At 43.1% G+C, this 21,424-nt stretch overlaps 6 protein-coding genes across 8 annotated transcripts; 5 read left to right on the top strand and 1 right to left on the bottom strand.

The window, feature by feature from the left end:
- The first annotated feature begins 1,877 nt into the window (after positions 1 to 1,877).
- On the top strand, positions 1,878 to 3,643 carry LOC6529409 (protein disulfide-isomerase A6 homolog). Its single transcript, XM_002090378.4, has 2 exons — positions 1,878 to 2,046; positions 2,116 to 3,643. The coding sequence occupies exons 1-2, from the start codon at positions 2,034 to 2,036 to the stop codon at positions 3,402 to 3,404; spliced, it is 1,302 nt and encodes a 433-aa protein (XP_002090414.1). The 5' UTR covers positions 1,878 to 2,033; the 3' UTR covers positions 3,405 to 3,643.
- A 425-nt stretch (positions 3,644 to 4,068) lies between these two features.
- Positions 4,069 to 5,755, bottom strand: LOC6529408. The gene is made up of 2 exons (XM_002090377.3): positions 5,523 to 5,755; positions 4,069 to 5,445 (listed from the first exon to the last, which is right to left on the bottom strand). The coding sequence occupies exons 1-2, from the start codon at positions 5,560 to 5,562 to the stop codon at positions 5,105 to 5,107; spliced, it is 381 nt and encodes a 126-aa protein (XP_002090413.1). The 5' UTR covers positions 5,563 to 5,755; the 3' UTR covers positions 4,069 to 5,104.
- A 1,021-nt stretch (positions 5,756 to 6,776) lies between these two features.
- On the top strand, positions 6,777 to 14,762 carry LOC6529407 (protein chiffon). The gene is made up of 2 exons (XM_015196685.2): positions 6,777 to 6,912; positions 9,275 to 14,762. Exon 2 carries the CDS (start codon positions 9,294 to 9,296, stop codon positions 14,358 to 14,360), a length of 5,067 nt encoding a protein of 1,688 aa, XP_015052171.2. The 5' UTR covers positions 6,777 to 6,912; positions 9,275 to 9,293; the 3' UTR covers positions 14,361 to 14,762.
- Positions 6,781 to 16,296, top strand: LOC26535908 (splicing regulatory glutamine/lysine-rich protein 1). Its single transcript, XM_015197448.2, has 3 exons — positions 6,781 to 6,912; positions 15,428 to 15,907; positions 15,973 to 16,296. The coding sequence occupies exons 1-3, from the start codon at positions 6,813 to 6,815 to the stop codon at positions 16,116 to 16,118; spliced, it is 726 nt and encodes a 241-aa protein (XP_015052934.2). The 5' UTR covers positions 6,781 to 6,812; the 3' UTR covers positions 16,119 to 16,296.
- A 69-nt stretch (positions 16,297 to 16,365) lies between these two features.
- LOC6529406 lies at positions 16,366 to 18,227 on the top strand. Its single transcript, XM_039373206.2, has one exon. The coding sequence runs from the start codon at positions 16,484 to 16,486 to the stop codon at positions 18,197 to 18,199; it is 1,716 nt and encodes a 571-aa protein (XP_039229140.1). The 5' UTR covers positions 16,366 to 16,483; the 3' UTR covers positions 18,200 to 18,227.
- LOC6529405 (uncharacterized protein CG42266) lies at positions 17,961 to 21,367 on the top strand. Of its 3 annotated transcripts, XM_015196686.2 has the most exons (9): positions 17,961 to 18,084; positions 18,299 to 18,787; positions 18,840 to 19,094; positions 19,215 to 19,301; positions 20,026 to 20,043; positions 20,100 to 20,126; positions 20,186 to 20,218; positions 20,273 to 20,660; positions 20,719 to 21,367. In XM_015196686.2, the coding sequence occupies exons 2-9, from the start codon at positions 18,354 to 18,356 to the stop codon at positions 21,178 to 21,180; spliced, it is 1,704 nt and encodes a 567-aa protein (XP_015052172.1). In that variant the 5' UTR covers positions 17,961 to 18,084; positions 18,299 to 18,353; the 3' UTR covers positions 21,181 to 21,367. The 3 variants fall into 3 exon arrangements, with proteins under 3 accessions (XP_015052172.1, XP_043062906.1, XP_043062905.1); XM_043206971.1 differs by lacking the exons at positions 17,961 to 18,084; positions 18,840 to 19,094 and having other exon boundaries at positions 18,322 to 18,787; XM_043206970.1 differs by lacking the exons at positions 17,961 to 18,084; positions 20,026 to 20,043 and having other exon boundaries at positions 18,322 to 18,787.
- The last annotated feature ends 57 nt before the right edge of the window (positions 21,368 to 21,424 follow it).

Below are 21,424 nucleotides of genomic sequence, written 5' to 3'. Positions count from 1 at the left end.
TGAAAGTGTTGAAATACAATATATTCTTTATATTTATATTAGTTTAAAAACAAGAAATGTCAACACTATCAGGAGATATATCAATTTGCTTCTTAATACTAATTATTATATTTTGTTGCTATTTCTGTTTATATACGTTTTTTATAAAATAGACCCAAAATTATACATATTTTTGCTATTGTATATTTTTAAAATTTAAATTATGAATTTTTATAAAAATAGCAATACAAAAGAAAACGCATTTTTGCAAGTGAACATACTCATAAACTCCCACATCTGGAAGGCTGAAGTCACTGACAGACACACATCCTTTGGGAAAGGTGTTTTGACAGGGCAAGTCAGAAGTGCAGACACAACAACAAGCACAAAAAAATCAACCAGGAGCAATGGCAACAAGGGGTTAATATTTGTGCCGCACCCTCACCGAAGCGTATCAATAAAAAGATCGCTCCGCTGGGCATTCAAATTGTTTGTTTGATAAGCCAGTGTGAAGAAGTACGAGCACTGAGCCGATTTTTAGCCTACTAAAAACGTAGAAAAATTTATTAAGGTCCAGTTTTAAACTTATATTTAAATGAATAAAATATATTCATTGAAAAAAATGTTGTATGTGCTTATTAGTTTTGTATCATTCGTACATATTTGTTTTCAGTGTTGTAAGTTTATCTGGGGCCAGACTCTTTTCTTACCGAAGTTAATACAAATATTACGCCTTTTTATGCTGAAAGCAAAAAGTGAACACCAAATGTGGCATAAACATTGCTTTTGGAAAAAGGGTTGTCGGCCACAACCCACCCATTTCTTCAGCCGCCCGAGAAGCCGAGAAGTTATGACTTTGTGTCATTGAATCTTTATGTGTGCATTCGATATGCATTAAAATTCAATAATCATAAAAATAACACGCAAAATAAAGGGAAAATCCAGCACCCCGACTGAACAGCTCCTTCAATTAACCCTTGAATGGCAGAAAAGAAAATTGTCTGGCTCTGTGTCTTTCTGTACCAATATGAACGTCACATAAATCTTGGCAACACTACTACTAAGTCGCTATTAAGTAAAATTGACCACATATTTTATCTCATATGCGCACGCAACGAACGTACACGAAAATGGAGAGGGTCAGGGGTCATTCGAATGGTAGGTGGTGCGGGAGCTGGAGAACCAGGACAATGTGCAAGTAAATTAAGCCAAAGCTTCCAGAAATCGCAAATTAAATAACTTAGGAAAAAGAAACAATTAAAGTGGAAAATTAACAAAGTAAATTAACAATTAAATATGATAAAATGACAGGGGTGGCGCAAGAGTATTTTTAAACAAATGTATAAAATATTCTATTTTATTTTAGCGCTGCCTATTGATTGCTAAAGGTATACGGTAAATTCTTACATAACGGGGAAAAATAATATAAAGCTAACACCAAAAACCAAGAAAGTATTACATTAGGGCTTAATAGGTAATAGAGAAATTGATTTGATCTCAAAGGTATTAAGATGGAATTTCAAATACTTAAGTGTTATGCATTGGTTTTTAATAAAGTGCCAAGAAACCATATTTAAAAGGCCCGCCAAATCAAACGGTGTAGCCAATAAGCTATTTTTTTAACTATCTGGCAGCTCAGCTGCATTTTTAGAACCAATCTAAAATACCAAAATATATCGATATCGGCAATAAAAGAATCATCGCATTTCGCTTTCTATATATGTATTTTCATGTAATTTGAAATGCAAATATGAAGAATTACATATTTTCTTTAGTAATAATATAGAGGATTTTACCTATTTCGCACTATTGGCAGTATCCCCATTTGCCGGCTCCTCTTCATCGATAGCCGCAAAGTAGGAAAACCCTATCGAACTATCGCGAGTACGCCGCACTCGCAGTGACGTGTACTCTTTTTTTTAGTAAAATATAAGCCGCATCTCTGCACATAGTTTATTTTAAAAGAGCCTACCGACAAGTCGCGTTGATTAAGAATTTGTTGAGATAAACCCGAAAGAGATAGACACGTCAGCGGTTTCACAAACTCAAGAAAGATGAGGCAACTGGGTAAGTTTCTGGGCCATGCAAGAAGTAACCAAATTATGGTAATAATACATTTTCAATATGCCCCCGCAGCGAGCATTTTGTTGCTGGCTTTTGTCGTGGGCGGCGCTAGTGCCTTCTATTCGCCCACCGACGGCGTCGTGGAGCTGACGCCCTCGAATTTCGACCGGGAGGTGCTGAAAGACGACGCCATCTGGATCGTGGAGTTCTATGCTCCGTGGTGCGGTCATTGCCAGAGCCTGGTGCCCGAGTACAAGAAGCTGGCCAAGGCATTGAAGGGAGTCGTGAAAGTGGGCTCCGTGAATGCCGATGCGGACAGCACGCTGAGTGGCCAGTTCGGTGTACGTGGCTTTCCCACCATCAAGATCTTTGGCGCCAACAAGAAGTCGCCCACGGACTACAATGGTCAACGAACCGCCAAGGCAATCGCTGAAGCTGCTCTGGCGGAGGTGAAGAAGAAGGTGCAGGGCGTCCTGGGCGGCGGCGGTGGATCGTCTTCCGGCGGTTCCGGCAGCTCATCCGGCGATGAGGTCATCGAACTCACCGAGGACAACTTCGACAAACTGGTCCTGAACTCCGACGACATATGGCTGGTGGAGTTCTTCGCCCCCTGGTGTGGTCACTGCAAGAATCTGGCACCCGAATGGGCCAAGGCCGCCAAAGAGCTGAAGGGCAAGGTCAAGTTGGGTGCCCTAGATGCCACCGCGCATCAGAGCAAGGCCGCTGAATACAATGTGCGTGGGTACCCTACCATTAAGTTCTTCCCTGCGGGCTCCAAGCGAGCCAGTGATGCCCAGGAGTATGATGGAGGACGCACTGCCTCGGACATTGTGTCCTGGGCCGGTGACAAGCATGTGGCCAATGTGCCAGCCCCCGAGCTCATCGAGATCACCAATGAATCCACGTTTGAAACTGCCTGCGAAGGCAAGCCATTGTGCGTCGTGTCCGTTCTGCCACACATTCTCGATTGCGATGCCAAGTGCCGCAACAAGTTCCTCGACACACTGCGCACGCAGGGCGAGAAGTTCAAGCAGAAGCTTTGGGGCTGGGCCTGGGCTGAAGGTGGTCAGCAGTTGGCTCTGGAAGAGTCCCTCGAAGTTGGAGGATTCGGCTATCCGGCCATGGCTGTGGTCAATTTTAAGAAGATGAAATTCTCTGTGCTCAAGGGCTCCTTCTCCAAGGACGGCATCAACGAGTTCCTGCGCGACATCTCCTACGGACGCGGCCACACGGCGCCTGTTCGCGGAGCCAAGAAGCCAGCGATCGTGTCCGTGGATCCTTGGGACGGCAAAGATGGCCAACTGCCCACCGAGGAGGACATCGATCTGAGCGACATCGATCTGGATAAGGACGAGCTGTAAGGCTGTATTGATCGGAGACCAAGACTGTGCGGCCCAAGCTCAAATTTCCACTTATTAAACTAACAGACACTTGCATTCTGAATGATATTCATTAGTCAGCCAGCGTATCTAAATATAAATAACTCTAATTATCTATTAGCTTTTTTTACCATCCTCACATAGATCTAAACGAATCGAATCCAGCGAACATATAAACTATGTACCACAAAATGAATAAACTGTGCAACAAAACGTGTAAATTATGGGTGTGAAGTGTTAATAGGGTTCGAAAAGCCCTGGGAGTTGGTAATAAAGTACACAATATTTCGTGGCTAGCGAGTTTATAGAATGCATTCGTTCTAGTTTGCAGTACAAAAATATTGGAAAGAACGGTATACTTACATTTTAACTTTCGTCCATATCAAAAGTTTTTTCACTTACGTATAGTTTATTCTTCAGTTATTATATAATATTTGAAATAAATCATCAAATGTATTTATGTTCTCTAAAACTCGATAGCAAACTATGTACATCGAAGTATCCACATTTGTTAGTCAATGATTTATTCCAACGTAGTGTTGTATTAATATAAATTCGTAAAAATCAAAAAATTTACAAGCATAATCGTTTCAAGTCGGTTTGCTTAGTTTAGTACAACCCCAAACTCCAATAAAAAGTGTGATAATTTCACCGTTTGCGGTGGCAGAAGCATATATTTTATGTAAAACTCACATAAAAATGTCAAAAAAGATTTGTATATAAAATTTGATACTCTTAATGCTAAATAACGTCTAAAAACGTATTTTGACACAATATATAGAAGGATACTCATTCTGGTCTAAATGCAAAAACTGAAGATTCCTTAAATGTATTCGTGGCGGCAGATTGGCGCTTAAACTATGATTGGCATGGTATATTTATTAAGTACTTGGTTTCGCTTTAAGTACAACCTGTGTATAAAGGGACGGGAACCAGCATTTTGAAATGTATGCAAAAATTGGAAAACTCGAGGCATCACAAGGAGTTCGTGTGTTAATACAATTCGGACTCTGAATGCAAATTGGGTTGCGTGAAGACGGTACAAAAAGATCTGTGAATTCCCTGGGATTTCGAGAGAAACAACCAGGCAACGTGACTCAATTGCCACAATTTAGCTCTGTCCCACAAAAAAGAACAGAGAACAAAGCTGTGAGTAAACGGTTAAAACTACCTGCATGAGCAGCAATAAAAAGGCCAAAGATGCACGAGGGACAAGGAAAAAGGGCCAGAGGACAGGACAGGCCAAACTTGTTGAGCCCGGGATTAAGAGGAACAACAGATAAAGAAAGAGTCGGGGATGCGTAGGAATTCCAATTTACAATTATGAATGATTAATTCCCTTTCCAGCGAACTCCTCAACTGGTTACTACTATGTACTATAGAAACATCAAGGTAATGTTATGAAATTCGATAAAAATATGGGAAAATTCAAAGCAGCCAAATATCTTAGTGTACATGTTTTAAAATCGGAATATGTTTAAATATCTATGTTTTAATATCTAAAAAAAAGGCAAAGGGTATAAGAGGTAAAATTCGAGATATTTTTGAAGACCTATGACCTAAATCTGTAGTCATACTAATGGATTTTCGTTTCTGGCTGGCATTCAAGTCTTTTTCGAGTTACTAGTACTACTACGTCTAGTACTACTAAACCACTATCCTCCGGGTGTGCACACCTCGAATCAGGCCAACGTATGGTGGTGTTTCTGGTCGGGATAGTTCTCTATGGACTGAATGGAGCGCGATGTGGCGGCGGTAATGGTTGAGGATACATCCATAAACCGATACTTCTTTTCATCGCGACAGAGTAAGGGGTAGCAAATTATGCCGTAGTAGAAAACGAGGCAGAGAACGATAACGGTGAAGATGATGGCGATGATGCCGAATGTGGAGATTCCAGGTCGGCTGTCCAGATACTCCTTGGCCGTCTGCGGGGGCTGGGTGGTGGTGGGCGGCTCCGTGGCCTTGTAACCCCTTCTATTGTTCCGCGCTGCACTCGCACTGAAAACCAAGCAACTGGCGCCTGCAACAACGAGATACGTTTTCGTAAAATCTGATCGCGAGGCGATTTCTTCATTTTTCTCCCTCTCTTTAGCTCACCTAAAAACAGCACACACAACAGGTACGAACTGCGAGACATTTTTAATTTATTTTGAAATCACGATTGAGCACGAACGCGCAGCGAATACAGTTCGTTTGCCTTTTTTGCTTCTTGCTTTCTTCTCTTTTTGGCCACGAGAACGGGACGCAGACGCAGAACAGAGACTCGAGAATCACACAAAGCAACAAGAAAGCAAGACAAAAACCTTTCGCGTTGCTGGTCCCTACCAGACGGTCGTTGCTTATCGATATATGGCGATAGCCTGCGCTGTCGATGTTTTAAATCGCAGCATTTGGATAACAGTTTTTCGTATTGCTTATGCCGAAATTTAACAACTGATAATATAAATTCATAATATATAATCATTGAAATATACAAATTAAAAGAAAAAAATAATTATTATAGCTTTGTGGGTCTATGATTCATATATAAATTAGTGTACCAGTTATATATTATAAATTAACGCTATATTTCATAGATGCTTGTTAACAAACTGTTAAGAATATTACTGTACATTATAAACAAAAATATATATTTATATTAATATTTCAGGCTATCGTCGCAACAAACGACTAAATAGAATAAACTAGACCTTCTGTAAAACTATTAATCCGTGACTATAAAACGATATCATACCGTGACTTAGTCACGCCGCCTAGCAACCATCGACCATCGCCAGCCAGCACAGTTATCGATAACTCGACGAAAATTTGGTTGCCGAGCGTGTGTGCGCTGCCCTGTTCGTGTACACTTTATTTTCAATTGGTGAAAACTGTTATAAAACTAGCGAGGAAATATGTGAAAATAAGAAAAAGCCCAATCTCGACACTCGAACTGTGCGTGCACAATCGAATTGGCGACCCCTTGCTCGCGAAAACCAGATAAAAAGCATAAAAATAACAAAGGCGTTAGCAAACGAACGACGGGCGAACGAAGGCAAATAGACGCTTAAACCGATCGTTCCCATACAGTTGTGTATATTTAGTCATTGCACCTGATTAACTTGACGCAAGTAAATGCAAGTATAAACTCAAAAACGGCCAACGCAGAGCAAAAGTACAGTGAAAATTGGTCGATTGTCGGCGCACGAAGACGAATACGAACAAAAGGAAGAAGAAGCGAACGAAACAAACGAGAAAGAGAAACGGGACGAACGGCGATTTTGCATTCGTGTGTGTGTTTGTGAGCTCGAGTGCGCGCGCGTGTGTATGTGTGAGGGTGGAATATAAACAAAAAATAATTAACAATACGAATATCAAGAACGATTGCTCTACTTGGCGCAAAATAAAATGTCACATTTGCCGCTGGATGCACGAGCCATTCTCCAGTATCTAAATGATTTGGGCTATAGGAACATATCAGCCGAGCAACTCCGTGAATTTCTAAAAGGTAAGCAATACGTACTAGTGTGCGTGTGTGTGTGTGATTGTTTTTGGTTTGTTGTTTTTTATGCACAATGTTTTTTGGTTGCGGCTTTTCGGCTGAATTTCAAACGATTCGTCACCATCTCAATTTGTTTTTATTCACCCAACGAACGTGCGTACAAAGCACAGGCGAGAAAAAGAGCTTCGGCACAGCCAGAAATACGTTGCAATGGAAAAAGGGAAAAATAAAAACGTATTACTTGGAAATTGTGAATAACACACTATACATACCCATGGCACAGTGGTTTGCAGCAACAAAATTCATTCGGACCACACATTTAGGAATAATCAAATAAAGGCTCGACATCGAAGGAAAACTGCTTTTGCAAGGTTCTTGTACTTTGGCATAAATACATTTCAGTGGAAAGCCTAACACATGGCTCTTGTGACCCCACTGTTCTGTGTGTTTTTTTTGCTTTTGGCTTGCTTGTCTTAGTTGTTGTTGCTGCTGCCGTGGGCCTGCTTTTCAGCGTTTGCCAGTGTGTTTCGGCCTCCACCACATTGTAAGCTTCATCCGCAACTTCACATGAATTTTATCCACAAACATATATACATATGTACACGTACAGCCGCGGGTAAAACGCTAGGGAATTGTCAATATATCTTAATTTAAAATATCAATGAGAAATGATATCTTTAAATATATATAGATTTTAGTAACAAATGTAAAAAAAATCACTATTTCGGTTATATTAAATTTAACTTCCACCGCAACTGTATACATGAATTGTGTGTGTTGTTTTTTCCCCTCTCCTCTCTTTTTGTTCGTTTTTCGCTTTATGCTCTCCTACTTTTTCTTATTTGTTTCCCCTTTGTTGTTGTTGCTACTGCTAACGCTTGAGGGTTGCCACTAGGTTTTCTTTCGTTTTTCTTTGCGCCAACGTTTCGTGTTGTAATGGCAAATATAAAGCGAGGACAAAAAAAGTGCCAGCACAGCGTGCTGATGTGATCGTTTTTCGGGTTATATGTATATATTGACGCGCGTCAGTACTTATTGGCTAGCCATATCAATTATTTGCAAGTATTTACAGAGCACAGAGTTGCCGGACTAATTATTATGAGTTTAATATCGGTCATCGGCCATTATGCCTTTGGCAGCTCATTCGCATTGTTTTTTGGGAGACGTAAAAAACCAAAACAAATATAAATGTAATGCGATAAACCATATATTGCGCAAATGAGCAAGAAAAAAAACGATAAGATATATATTTATGAATATTTGTTAGGAGTGATTTTATAAAGTGAAATGATAATATTAAAATTGTAGAAGATACAATTTTTGTAATATATGTAGCTTATATACAAACATAAGCTTGGAATGACTGATTAAAAATAAATGTCAGCACCAACAGATAGTTTTCCCTTAAATAAATTTTCTTGCACATGTGTTTCTTCGTGCCTGTTTTGTAATTTCGCCAAAGGGAGATTACAAATATAACTGGTTTTTAATCAAATGCAGCAACAGAGTAAAATGTATGTTGCAGCTATGTCACCACCAATGCCACCACTCCGCGTGCTGGCAACGCCTCGCTAAGTGTAGCCCGACCTGGCAGCTCGATGCCGCAGCACAGCTGCTTCTTCTTCTTCTTCCACCCGCTTGGGTTGTGTTTTTGTGGTCCCATTTAGTTTGGAATTAAAATAAATTTACTCACACTTAACACTCGATGGCCTTTTAGGCAATACATACCGAAATGCATCCAAGTGCAGTTATTGATCTGATTTGTGTGTATCCGAATGCAAAATTGCATAACACACATCGGGAAACGTACAAGGAGCAAGAAGAAGAAGAACCACCGGGAGTAGGATTTCCCCCACAGTGATTTATTAGTTTAATTAAATTTCTCGTGGCAAATAAGTTAAAAACGCGGTTGGTGTTGGATTTCACGCTACGGTCGAATTTTGAATAAATAAAGCAAACTTATTAAATCTAAGGTTATAACAACAGCTTAAAACTGGTATAGCTTCATCGCAACTCATATTGGAGGGAAAATTAATTTGTGCGGTTCTTGTTTTGATTAGAATGTTTTTAACTATTTCTAAAACACAGTAAAAAGTTTCTTTTCTTATTTGTTCAATTCCAAAAATTTTTGTAATGGCCTGCTTTAAAGTTTATTCTTGGGTGCAATTGCAAAATCTTAAGTTTCAATAAATTAAACTATACATAAAGCTTACACTTATTTTTTACTTTATGTATTTCCCACAAAATTCCTAAATTATTGCCTTTAATTTGTTAAAATTCGACTGCAGGTTATCCCTTCAAGATACATTTAATTAATGGCGTTTTCTACAATTTCTTTTCTCTTTAATTCTGGGTCCGTTGGCTGCAGCTAATTTGCGCCAGAAGGTATGCAACCGCAGTCGGACAAACAAAGCGCCAGCAGACTTGCAACAACAACTAGCCACTCAACAGCAGCAGCTTCCGCAACAGCAGCAACTCCTCCTAAAGTAAAGGTCATAAAAAGCAAACGTCCTCTGTGTCACTTTAAGTTCTACCTGGACATTTGCGATCATCAGTTAGCTAAACGCATTGAGTCCGACATCAAGGCTTTGGGTGGACATCTCGAGTTCTTTCTCAGTGACGATATTACACACTTTATCACTGATAAGCCAGAGATCATCAGCGGAACCCCCGGAACACCAGGTACACCCAGCACACCCACCAATCACTACCAACAAGATGATGGTTCGGCAAGAAAACCGAATCAGCGGCAATCAAGAGCGGATGCAATACTAAGTCGTGTGCGCAGGAGCACGGTTGGGGTGGCAAACAGTGGCTATAGCACACCCACGACATCCCTAAAACGGAGCTATACCATCTGGCAGACGGATTACGCCCAACGCTTTATAAAGCGCATTCAGACCGAGCTTAAGCAATACCTTGAGGGCAAGAAGGAAGGTGGAGGAGCATCAGCATCAGCTAGCCCCCATCACATACAACTGAAAAAGCAGTATGTGAAGATCGAATCCGTCAAGCGTAATTATAGACCTTACTACCATCTTATCAAGCAGCCAGACGACTGGCCAAAGATAGATTTAAGCAGCGAAGACGGCGCCTTTCGACTTCTAACAAAGTCGAAGACCAAGGATAAGGAGCAGAGCATGACCCGCAAGTCTTTGGGTTCACGCACATCACAAAAAGACAAACCAGCAGCTGGCGAAGAAAAGCCACTCCAGCATCCTTCCCTGCAGGAACTTAAAAAACAGTCTGCTATCCCGAATAGTCCGCGTTCTAATTGTCGCGAACCAATAGATTCGAGTGAAAAACAAGGTGGAGTTTGTGAGATCTGTAAATTGGAGTACGATATCCTGAATATTCATTTGCAAAGCAAAGATCACGAGCTCTTTGCAAAGAATTCGGATAATTTCCTGACTCTAGACACTCTAATTCGAAGTTCAGCGGATGTGAATAGGTTCCTGGAGGAGGAGCCCGCCGAGAGTGATCTTGACATGGATGTCGATGAATCGTTGAGTAATGAGGAGTTGCAGAGTCCCCGTCAGAGGCCATCGCCAGCGTTGCGCGAGAAGTCCAAGAGGATAACCAAGGGAAAGCATTCTTCGGAAAAATTCCAAGGAGTAGCAGTTACATCACCTCAAACGCCTTTCCCTGGTGGCAAGAAGGTCCAAGGAAATCTGCCTGGTAGTCTTTCTGAGCTTCAGCGTCAGGAACATCCAACGACAGCTGCAGCAACGCCCACAACGAATTCCGGACGACGGAAAACACTGAACTCCAGTCTGTCACCTCCTAAGAGAGCCATGTTGCCGCCTTCTTCTATTTATAAGGTTGTAGAAACCAGGGAGGAATGTGCTACGCCTCCCAGAGGTCGAGGAAGACCTTCCAACCAAGTGGATTCGCCCTCACTGATTGTAAAGTTCCAAAAGATCCGACAAACAGAGTTACAACGACTTAATGGAGAGGCAGAGAACTTTATGTTTCCCAGGACAGCGGTACCTACCACAAGGAGCAGCAGTGAGTTGCCCACGGATATCGATCGACAAACCACCTCGGATGTAAGAGGCAGATACAGTATATCCTCCGCCAGTCTCGACACAAGCACCAGCGAAGCAGAAACTAAGGAATCTTCAGGATTACCTACTTCTAGCATACGCAAGCGAGCTCAAGCAGTGGGAAGGCGAAGGAAAGTAGGAGGAGCAGCGGCCCAGGAGGTTTTCCAACGCCAATTATCAACAGGGAGCAGTAGCAGCAATAGCAACCAGCAGCGCTTTCCAAGCGCCCCCATCCAGCCAGAAGAAGGTCCTCAACCGCAGCCACAGCCGCAGCTAAAGATTAAGATAAAGCAGGAGCAATTGGTGGCCACCAGGAAGAGCAGTCGCACAGCCACGGCTATTGTGACAGCAGCCACCGCCAGCAGTCATCAGCAGCAGCAGCTAAGGCAGACAACTTGCCGGAAAATGGCCAATAAACTGGAGGATAGGATGGGGGAATTAGAAAAGCCCAAATTAAAAATAAAGAAGGAAGCTATTGAAGTGAAGGAGTTGGAAGATCTGGAAGACATATTTGATAAAGAATTAGATGAGGAGTTGGACAGTAGTTGCAGTAGTGGCAGCGATGAAGACTACATTGCTGATACCCAACGTAGAGTCACGGCAGCTCCTCGTAAATTAACGGATACTCGTGAACAAAGAGCAGCTAGGCGGCTTTCCAGATTAACCATAAACCGTAGTGTCGGAGAGCTGGAGTTAACCGAGGCCAAAACCTCTCCTTCAAAAAGTCGCGCAAAGAGCCAGAAACCGTCAAGCCCCACGAAAAATAAAGTCAAACAGCCGAAGGCAGTGCCACCAGCGATAGATTTATTCTTTGATTGCAGTAAAAGCGAAAGACTTCAGGAAATGCAGTATACCTTTGAATCGTTGCCAAGTGGAGAGCTTTGGAATAGAGTTTTTATGCGACAGGATGCGGGTGAAGAGAACTATTACACATATTACGGTAGCACTAACTACAGGAAACTGCCCTATGAAATGGGTCCCATACCCATGGCCAAAACATTGCCAGCACACAGTTGTGCTTTATGCCGCGAGGCAAGCGAGGTAAAGCAGGATAAGGAAGAGCAGATCAAGCAGGAAGATCAAAAGCCCACACCCAAGAAGGAAGTTAAGAGGGAGGAGGAAGTACAGTCCTCTTCCTCCTCGGCGACCTACAAGAACAAAAAACTCCACCTTCTCCACCGTTATCAGCAGGAACAGGAGCAACTGCAGCAGCTGGAGGGGAATTCCCTGACTACTGCCACAGCAAAATGTGATAGCAAGGCGAGCACCCCAGAATTGCTGGAAAGGGAGTTTGCATCGGGTTCTTTGGGGGATAGAGTGCAGCTGATAGAACGAGTTAGGAGCACATCCAGTTCAAGCTGCAGCAACAGTCAACGAAGCGGAATAACCTGCAGGAACAAGCAGCTGGCACGGATTGCCGAATTACCACCGAGAAAATCCCCTAGAGAACATGCTTCTACTTTGGCTTTGGTCAGTTGCATTATTCGGCAGCGTCAGGACTCACAAAGTAAAACGAACTCAGAAGCAGAAGAGCCACCTCCTCCGGTAGTTGCACCAAAGCTAAAAACTCCTATAAAACAGGAGCCAGTAGTACCGTCATCTCCCCGAACTACTCGTTCTCAAGCTGCCACTCCTGTTGAGGAACTGCGATTTGCCACCGAGATTAGCGAGACGGTAAAAAGAATGAGGCGGGGACAAAACAAATATGATCATTCCCCGCCAGCGCCAGTTCCTACGCCCGCAACTTCTTCGCCCGTTAGAAGTCGCCGCCTGACACCTGCGGCTCGAAATGCAGGTCAGATGTATTCGCGCCGCTTAGAATTCTCAACCAGTCAAAGGCAATCCTCAGCAAGTGCGCTCTTAGGCAAGCGCAACAGAAGAGTGAATCCTCCAGTAGCAGGCACAGTACGGCCGACTACTACCCAACATCTTTCCGGAACGAGTGCGTTTCGCGGAGTCCGCAAATTGCCCAGCAAGAAGGGCTTGCTCGAATACGAAATGGAACCGTGTGCCCTTAAAGTTTTGGATCAAGCCCGTCAGTATTGCAATCCTGGTTTCGTTGCCTGGCAGTTAGACAAATACCTGGAGCTAGCTGGCAAAGAGTACGATATGGAGGAAGACGAGATGTCAGGGGAGGTGGAGACTGAAGAAAGAGAACAAAGGCTTGTTAACACCCCACAAACTCCACCACCTACTGATTGCTTTACGAGCGAGTTTGACCTGTGTGATTTAATTCTGGGAAGTGCAGGGAGTGCAGACGAAGATGAAGATGTTTCCAGAGGAAACCCACCTGGTTCCGGTCGACGAATGAATAACCTCAATCTATATGCCAGCTATTATAGAAAAAAGAAGAGCTTGAAGTCCAATCGCACGGGTTGGCCTAAAGCTCAGAGAAGACGAAATGCAGGCGGACTAGGCGGCAGTCGATCGGTGCAAGATGAGCGAATTAATTTCCAGAAAATGGGTCTGGCTGAGCTTCACCCTATAAAGCAAGAGCCTATGGAAACAGAAGAGGAGCAAACCACAACCACTACAACAACTATGACTTCTGGGACGAGAGGAAATCTGCTTAGCAAAGACGATGAAGATGATGAAGGAGGCGGAAATTCGCCGTCTGGTGCATCACCTGCCGATGATAAACAGAATTCCCGGGAAGATGCCGTGATGACTCCGCCAGCGACCGATGTTGATGAGCAGGCTGAACCGCAGGCGGATGAAATGGAAAGTTTGCCCGACGAAGATGAAACCATGGCGGATTCTGTGGATCAGCAGCAGGATGTTGAGGCGGAAATCGAAGCAACCGATGCGGATGTCGAGGAAGAAGAAGAGGAGGAGGACGAAGATGTTTTCGAAGATGCCTACGAAGAGCAGGAGATCGGCATGCAGAAAACGGAGTCTCCTGAGAAAAGAGCACGAATACCTTCCATATCTGTAACCACGCCTCCCGAAGCCTCTGCACAAACCAAAAAACTTTTGCTTACCCTGCATAATGGTCAGCGACTTCAGGCCACCTCCACACCGAGTAGCGGACAAGTTCAACAGCAACAGAGAAGAACTCCCCAGCTAAACGGAAGCCTAGGCAGCTGCATTTCGCCAAGTGAGAAACTGGGTGACAATTCCGACATATTCACGGTATCCTCTGATGGCTTGGATACCGATTTGGATTTAAGCAACACCCAGGCAGGCGATTCACACGAGCATTGCCCACACCAGACGACGCCCAAGCGGAAGTTTGACATCTCCAAGTATGCGCCACCGAATAATGGAAAGGCGGCGAGCAGTTGTGCCGCCGAAGCAGCGACGGCTGCCGTGAAGTCATTGGCCATCTCGCAGTTCCTGAAGAAGGAGGTGCGTGTCACCTGCAGGCGGCTAAGGGCGCCATTCCGACGCTTTCGATACCGTCGTTGAGCACCCTGTGTCATCTATTTATCATCCAGATCAAGCAACGCATCATTCAGCACCAATCACGTTTAGCTTTTAGTGTGTACAGCGACGATGAGTAATAAGTTTGTTTTTAGGTATTTTTAGGCCACAAATCCCTCCAAAACCACAAAAACACAGCGATTTCGATTCAGTCATCTTTTCAGTTTTAATTTCTGATTACATTTGGCAAAGTGAGAATTAAATGAATGATGGTCTAATGTACCCATTTAATATACTCGTTTGAGGAAAAGCTCCACTGCCAAAATTGTGAAAAGCGAATAGCATTAATGTTTTCTGAAAACTAAATGTCAAATCAAGTCCGTCAAATTTAATCGATCGTGAGCAGTTTTCATCCCATTTATCAGCTAAGTGTAGCATAATTGAAACTCACAAATCACACACGGAAATACGTACATAAGCCTTAGTTTAATCTTAGTTTAGCTCAAATTCCCTCCCCCCAAATAATTCTTATCAACCAATTCGGACTATTCCAAAATCTCTCATTTTCAACCTAGCTTCTAAGTAGTCAAGTTTCCATTCATCGTTTTTGTTTTTAACTGTGGAAATCACCTATTAAACTGTTTTCATTTTCTTAGCTATGTACTATTATCAAAGTCAACGCTCAAGCTAAATAAAAAAAGAAGAAAAACGTAACTATGTAACAGAAGAAAAATAACTTTAAACAAAAAACCAAAAGCAATTGTAAAAATATTAAAACAAAGAGTAAATTAAATTAAATATTCAATTAAACATACAAAAAAAAGTTGTAATTACTTGAATGCACATCGCGTGGGTCGATGGATTAGTGTTATTCTCACTCTTCTGGTCTAGGACAAAGTTTCTTTTCCTTAGGTTCAATAGTCGGTGTCAAGTTGTTATAACCTTTCAGATTCGGTTAGTCGAAGTAAATAATACTTTTAAATGCACGTCATTCTCAAGTTATGTCTTGCCATCCTAATTTACCGCGCCCATCTCACTACCCTATCTTATACCCAGTATCCTCATTTCCCTGCTAATGGCCACTTCTTTGATCCGATCCCATCCCAATATAGACTTGCGCAAGCTCATCAAGCATGAGGAACGCCTGGCGGAGAACGCAAAGGAAAGCGATTTCAGCGGCCTGCATAAACGCGGCACCGTCAGCTCGCGTGCCAAACTGAGTGTGGACAAGGATAAGGAGAATGCGGCTCCATCGTGTCCGTGTCCATCTGCCAAGGAGAAGGAGTGCAAGACTGACCAGGACGATCCTAGGGAGCGGTCCGGTGGTGGGGCCAGCTTTGCGGACTTAGCTCGCCTTTTCAAAGAAAAACTCTTGATGGATGCTTCCGTGCCTCCCATGGCGGCTCAGGATTCCGTTCTCGATAAGTCGCAGGTGAACGGAAGGCGTCGCAGCCGCAGCAAGATCCGCCGGGCAAAGGAACCTCCCATGTCTAGCAGCGAATCGGAAGCTAATGAAGACCGTCTTAGGATGCAACGCCGACGCCGGAGCAAGTCGCATCCTCGTAGCGCCTCCAATCGGAGATCTGCTGCGGGTAAGTAATCTTATACACCATTTTTATAAGGCTTTAATGGTTATGCCCATTTTTTTCTTATTTAGTTCGCCAACGTGGAAAATCCAAGAACTGCGATCCGGTGGCATTATTTCATTACTACCAGAAGGAATGGGCTCATTTTCGAAGTCAGATCCCCGGCGAGAATTCCCGCACCGGAGTACGCAACAAGCCAATGGGCCTGAAGAAGTGAAGATCATTTCCAATGCGACTATTATTTTTAAAATTTCATACTTCATTTTATTCCGCTGAACTGCAGTGATTACTCACACTTATTTATACTTGTATTCATTCTTAACTCATTATTCTTAGCACAGCTTTAAAAAAAACTGTAGAAGAAGAATAAAAAAATCTTGATGTGTTTAACTAAAGGTTTGAATTTTAATTTGTTGCTAAATGTATGTGTAATTAGTGAACCTTCTTTTGTAATCAAATATTTTTAGCTTCACGTGAAGTGTTCACATTTTTAGACCAGCTGTCAAAATTTTCATTTAAAATATTAGTTTTTCACGTGCTATTGGCAAGTGAACATTGTCGTTGATAAGAGGAAGAGTAGAAATGTTGGAGAGACTCCGAAGATCCCCGATAAGACTGGATTCCGCCGCACCCATTGTAAACCGAACCACCACGATGCGAAGAACACGTCGATTGAGCTTTAATATTGAAGCTAAAGGCTTTGTGGCGCCAAGGACTCGAAGAAGACGAAGAAGGGATCCATACTTTATAACTTATCCTCCTATGTTTGACCCCTTCCAGATGGGACACCAATGGGGATTCGATTTCCGCAGCAACGAATTGCCCTATGCTTATGGACATTTATTTGAGCCCCATAACCGCTTAGATGCCGGTGAAAAATATGAATGTGATACTGTAAGCTCGCTTCCGCCTGAAGAAACGTGCGATACAACTAAGCCGCGGGTTGTTCATGAGCTTGGGAATGTTTTATCGGACTTAGACAGCTTATTGCTAGACAAAAAGGACAAAGTACTGGAAGAACATCAAGAAAAGTCTAAAACCACCGAGAATAATGAAGATCAAACATCTAGTTCTCAAGCAAACCATCTTTCAGATCTAACCGATGTTATGTGTGAAGCAATTGACCGGATAAACAACTACATAGGAACTTATTTGAAGAAGGAGGTGCAGGTTTGCCTAAATCAAATAAATCACTTGCGGGGAAAACTACCAACGGTCCAGGTGTTGCAGCTGCCTGTGCAGCCGCTGATTGTTCAGTCGTTTCCACCTTATCCCTCTTTTCCCCTACAGGAAAATGTTCTTCAAAAGAAATCTCATCTCGAACGTTTGCCTTGGTTGAAGGAGCGAAAACGTAAACGCCTGTCAAAGTCCACTACCTACGTGCACATGCAGAATCAAGGAAGTAGTACCGAGGATCTGCCAAAGATCTTGGAGGCGTCAAGAAGAAATAAACTCACAGAAATCCTAAATACATCCAAAAAGGATGCCGGTACCACCATGTGGTGTCCGAGGGAATGCTGTGGAGAACATTGTGGTGCGCGGGAGCAGGAAGTCTATTCCTCAGGGCAAGAAAATACAGATTTTGCAAATTCCCTGAACTCAGATGAAGGTTTTCCTTCTCCATGTATCAAGGCCCCACCACCAAGTATTATATCAGACGAAGAAGTGGACGATCACGAGGAGTATTACCATCCTAAGGGAGAATCCACTTACCTACCTGGTTCCCCTCGAACATCAAGTTATAGATCTAGCTGCGATTATCGCCAAGAAGGCGGAAACCTTACCTATTCCTATATGGAGGAAGAGGAGCAGATGGATGATGATGACTGGTATCGAAGTGCTAGCAATAAGCTAGCTGAGTTGGAAGAGGAGCAGGACTACTATAAGGAATCGGAAAAGAAAATGCTAAAGCACCTTGACCCCAACAGTGAAAATAGTTGTGTAAATATCATAGCCACTAGCGATATGGCGGTCAGCACTACGGAACTCAATGCGGAAACTCACCGGACACCGATTGTGAGGATCTGCAAAACTTCCTCCTTAAAACAGCAAAATAATCTTAAAGATGGAAACCAGAAGGGATCTTCTCCAGGAATCCATAAAGTTATGTTTGAAAATGTCCAATGCAACAAAAGAGTGCAGGTCCAACCAAACTGCATATCGACGGGAACGGATCCAATAAGGAAAGTATCTATTTCCACAATATCCAAGGTCAAGGAGAATTCAAAGCACCTAATAAAGCCCAAAGACAGGATCTATCGATCTATAAACATAAAAAGGCGCCACCTAGAGGAATAAATAATATAGAAACATAAGGACCTTAAAGCAATCTTTTACAGTCCTATCAAATTTAACAAATTTTAAATATTGTATACTTTTGGACTCTCTTTCAAACAGATCTTTAAAGGGGCTTGGGCTAGGACGTTGATGGTGATGAAATCCAGATGCTATTATGTTCTGTGAGCATCAGACACAAAAGCCGGAGAAGAACGCCTGTCGCTGCAAGAACTGTGTCCTACGGCACTCCGATATACTTCCCTGGTCGGAGCCCATTGGATTCATGGCTGATCGCAAAAATGAGAAGGACAACACTAATCGCATGAACACATTTCAATCAGCAGACAGTGTGGTTACCATTGCAGAAACTAATGAAAGGCAGACCGATCACTACAAAAATCACAACCATAATTTCAATGAAACGGCTTATACCCCAACTCGAAGTGGTGTCAGCTCTCCAACTTACGAAGCGGGTCCTTCTCCCACTCAGCGCGGTGGCACTTCTCCAGATCCCAATGAAGGCAATACTCCACCTCGTAAAGGACATTCACCATCGCGGATGACAACACAGCCTCCAGCTCAACCCACCATCCTGCTGATCGTAGTCAAGTGAGTAATAAATGCTTGTCCTTTAATGGCCATAAGGAAGAATATTTTGTAGCAAGAACGATCCACCACCGTACGGCCAAGGACATAGTGCGGAATATCAAGGCCACCGATATTCAGATTTGGGACCAAGGGGATATCCAGGTCCGGGACCGAGGGGATATCCAGGTTCAGGGCCCAGGGGATATCCAGGTCCAGGAGCCAGGGGATACCCAGGTCCTGGACCCAGGGGATATTCAGGCCCGGGATCTAGAGGATATTCCGCTCCGGGATCTAGAGGACTTCCAGATTCGGCCGGTGGACCACAAAGGTAACATTATAAATGATTTGGGCATACAGAACTGAAAAAATGTACCCGTTAATGTGACAATATAATAACGCTATACTTTTAAAATTGTTTAATATCAATTATGTTTTGTTGTTTAATCAGCAATTATTATCCACCGCCCGGACCTACAAGTGGAACTGGACCCAGAGGAAGACCAAGTACTCAGAATGCCCATGAGCATGCTTACTAGTAAGTTTTTATTATTTTTTCAAATACCTGCATAGTACAGAAAATATTATTGTTATACCCGTTACTCGTAGAGTAAAAGGGTATACTAGATTCGTTGAAAAGTATGTAACAGGCAGAAGGAAGCGTTTCCGACCATATAAAGTATATATATTCTTGATCAGGATCAATAGCCGAGTCGATCTGGCCATGTCCGTCCGTCTGTCCGTCCGTCTGTCCGTCCGTATGAACGTCGAGATCTCAGGAACTACTAAAGCCAGAAAGTTGAGATTAAGCATACAAACTCCAGGGACATAGAAGCAGCGCAAGTTTCATGTTGCCACGCCCACTCTGACGCCCACAAACCGCCCAAAACTGCCACGCCCACACTTTTGAAAAATGTTTTGAAATTTGTTCACTTTTGTATTAGTCTTGTAATTTTCTATCGATTTACCAAAAAACTTTTTGCCACGCCCACTGTAACACCCTCAAACCGCCCAAAGCTGCTACGCCCACACTTTCGAAAAATGTTTTGATATTTTTTCATTTTTATATTGGTCTTGTGAATTTCTATCGATTTGCCAAGAAACGTTCTGCCACGCCCACTATAACGCCTACAAACCGCCAAAAACAGTGTTTAAGACTCTCCTTTTCCCTTCCACTAGCTGAGTAACGGGTATCAGATAGTCGGGGAACTCGACTATAGCGTTCTCTCTTGTTTTTATACTGCAAAACTTTTTTCCCACAGTGACAGGCGCCGATATAGGTATTTATAAGCCTGAATATCTGATTGGGTTGTAGATTTAATTTTTGTTTCCACAGCGAAGCCCATCAGCCAGGTTGGAATAGGTAAAGTATAATTCTTAAATTCTTCAAAGGTAAAACCATAAAAATGTATTCTTCTATAGATACCGGGATGACTGGAGGGGGCAGCCAAGAAGGTAAAATATTTGCTATACTATTTAAATTTGATATTTATTGCATTTCTATTTCAGATACTCCGATGGTGCCTATGTCGAGGAGCATAATTTCACTCGCCAGGCCGAAACCCGAATAAATTGCCAGTGCCCGGAGTCTTCGGCTCCCTCCGAAACACAAGCATCTCGTCCAGAAACTGATAGTCAAACACGCCCCAAAAGAAGGAGCCTGAAGCGCCTGGTGGGCAGCGGAGTCGGATTTACTTGTAGTTGCCAAGGTCAAAACCCGATGGCAAGTAATCCTGGAGCTCTCAAAAACGAAATAGAAAATCAAGAGCTGGGAAAAAATGGAGGCATGGGAACACCACCCAATACGATCGACTATCTATCGGAAAGGGAAAGCCCGCCGGATATCCGGGAAGTAATTGTGACCGATGCCAAAAACAAGACGTACAAATGCATACAGGTACGATGTGTGACATTCACGGTAGCCCGCACTAAAAACATCTTTATCTACTACACAGGTGCCAATTTGTATCTCTACTGGAAAGCCGGATACATGTCGCTGTTGCAAATGTGGTTCAGCTCCCGATACGGGAAACGATGAATCCTTCGACGAGGACGCGGAATGCACCTGCAATCAACAGGGTAAATGCACCTGTGTGGCCGGGAATGGGTTACCCGAAGAGTTTGGCTGCGAGTGCGATCTGACCAACTTGGAGCAAACTCTACGTAAGCTCATACCCAACGCCGAGTGCTTATGCTACTTGAAGAAGAAGCGCCGCAGAAAGCGAAAGAAGTGGTCCCCCAAAGTCTACTACGACCGCTTCGCCAGTCCTCCGTTTGTCCTGAATCCCAAGCCGAGATGTCTGGAGTACGGGCGCAGTCCATACTGCAACCCGTGCTTTAACTCCTGCAGCTGCGCACCTGTCGCAAAGAGCTGTTACACCTGTGACTACAACTGTGGAGGATGTTGTCGCTTTTGAAATACCCCCTATGAAGTTAAATGCCAGCCCTAGCATGTACATATCCTCAACACTTACTGAGCTTACGCCAGAAAGCTTCATATAAGTTGTTTTCTGTCGTCATCTGACACTTGTTGGGGATCTCAAAGGAAGCTTATAAAATAGTAATAATTCGGAATTATAATTAAAGAGCCCTTTATCGGAGAAATGTTTCCTTGTGTGTACCCCTTTAGAAATTTTTTTTCCAATCCGGGTGCTTTTTCCT

This window comes from Drosophila yakuba, chromosome 2R (assembly GCF_016746365.2).
Source record: "Drosophila yakuba strain Tai18E2 chromosome 2R, Prin_Dyak_Tai18E2_2.1, whole genome shotgun sequence".
Lineage (NCBI taxonomy): Eukaryota > Metazoa > Arthropoda > Insecta > Diptera > Drosophilidae > Drosophila > Drosophila yakuba.
Note: the sequence above shows the minus strand (reverse complement) of the source record. Positions and strands in the feature narration are given on the sequence as shown.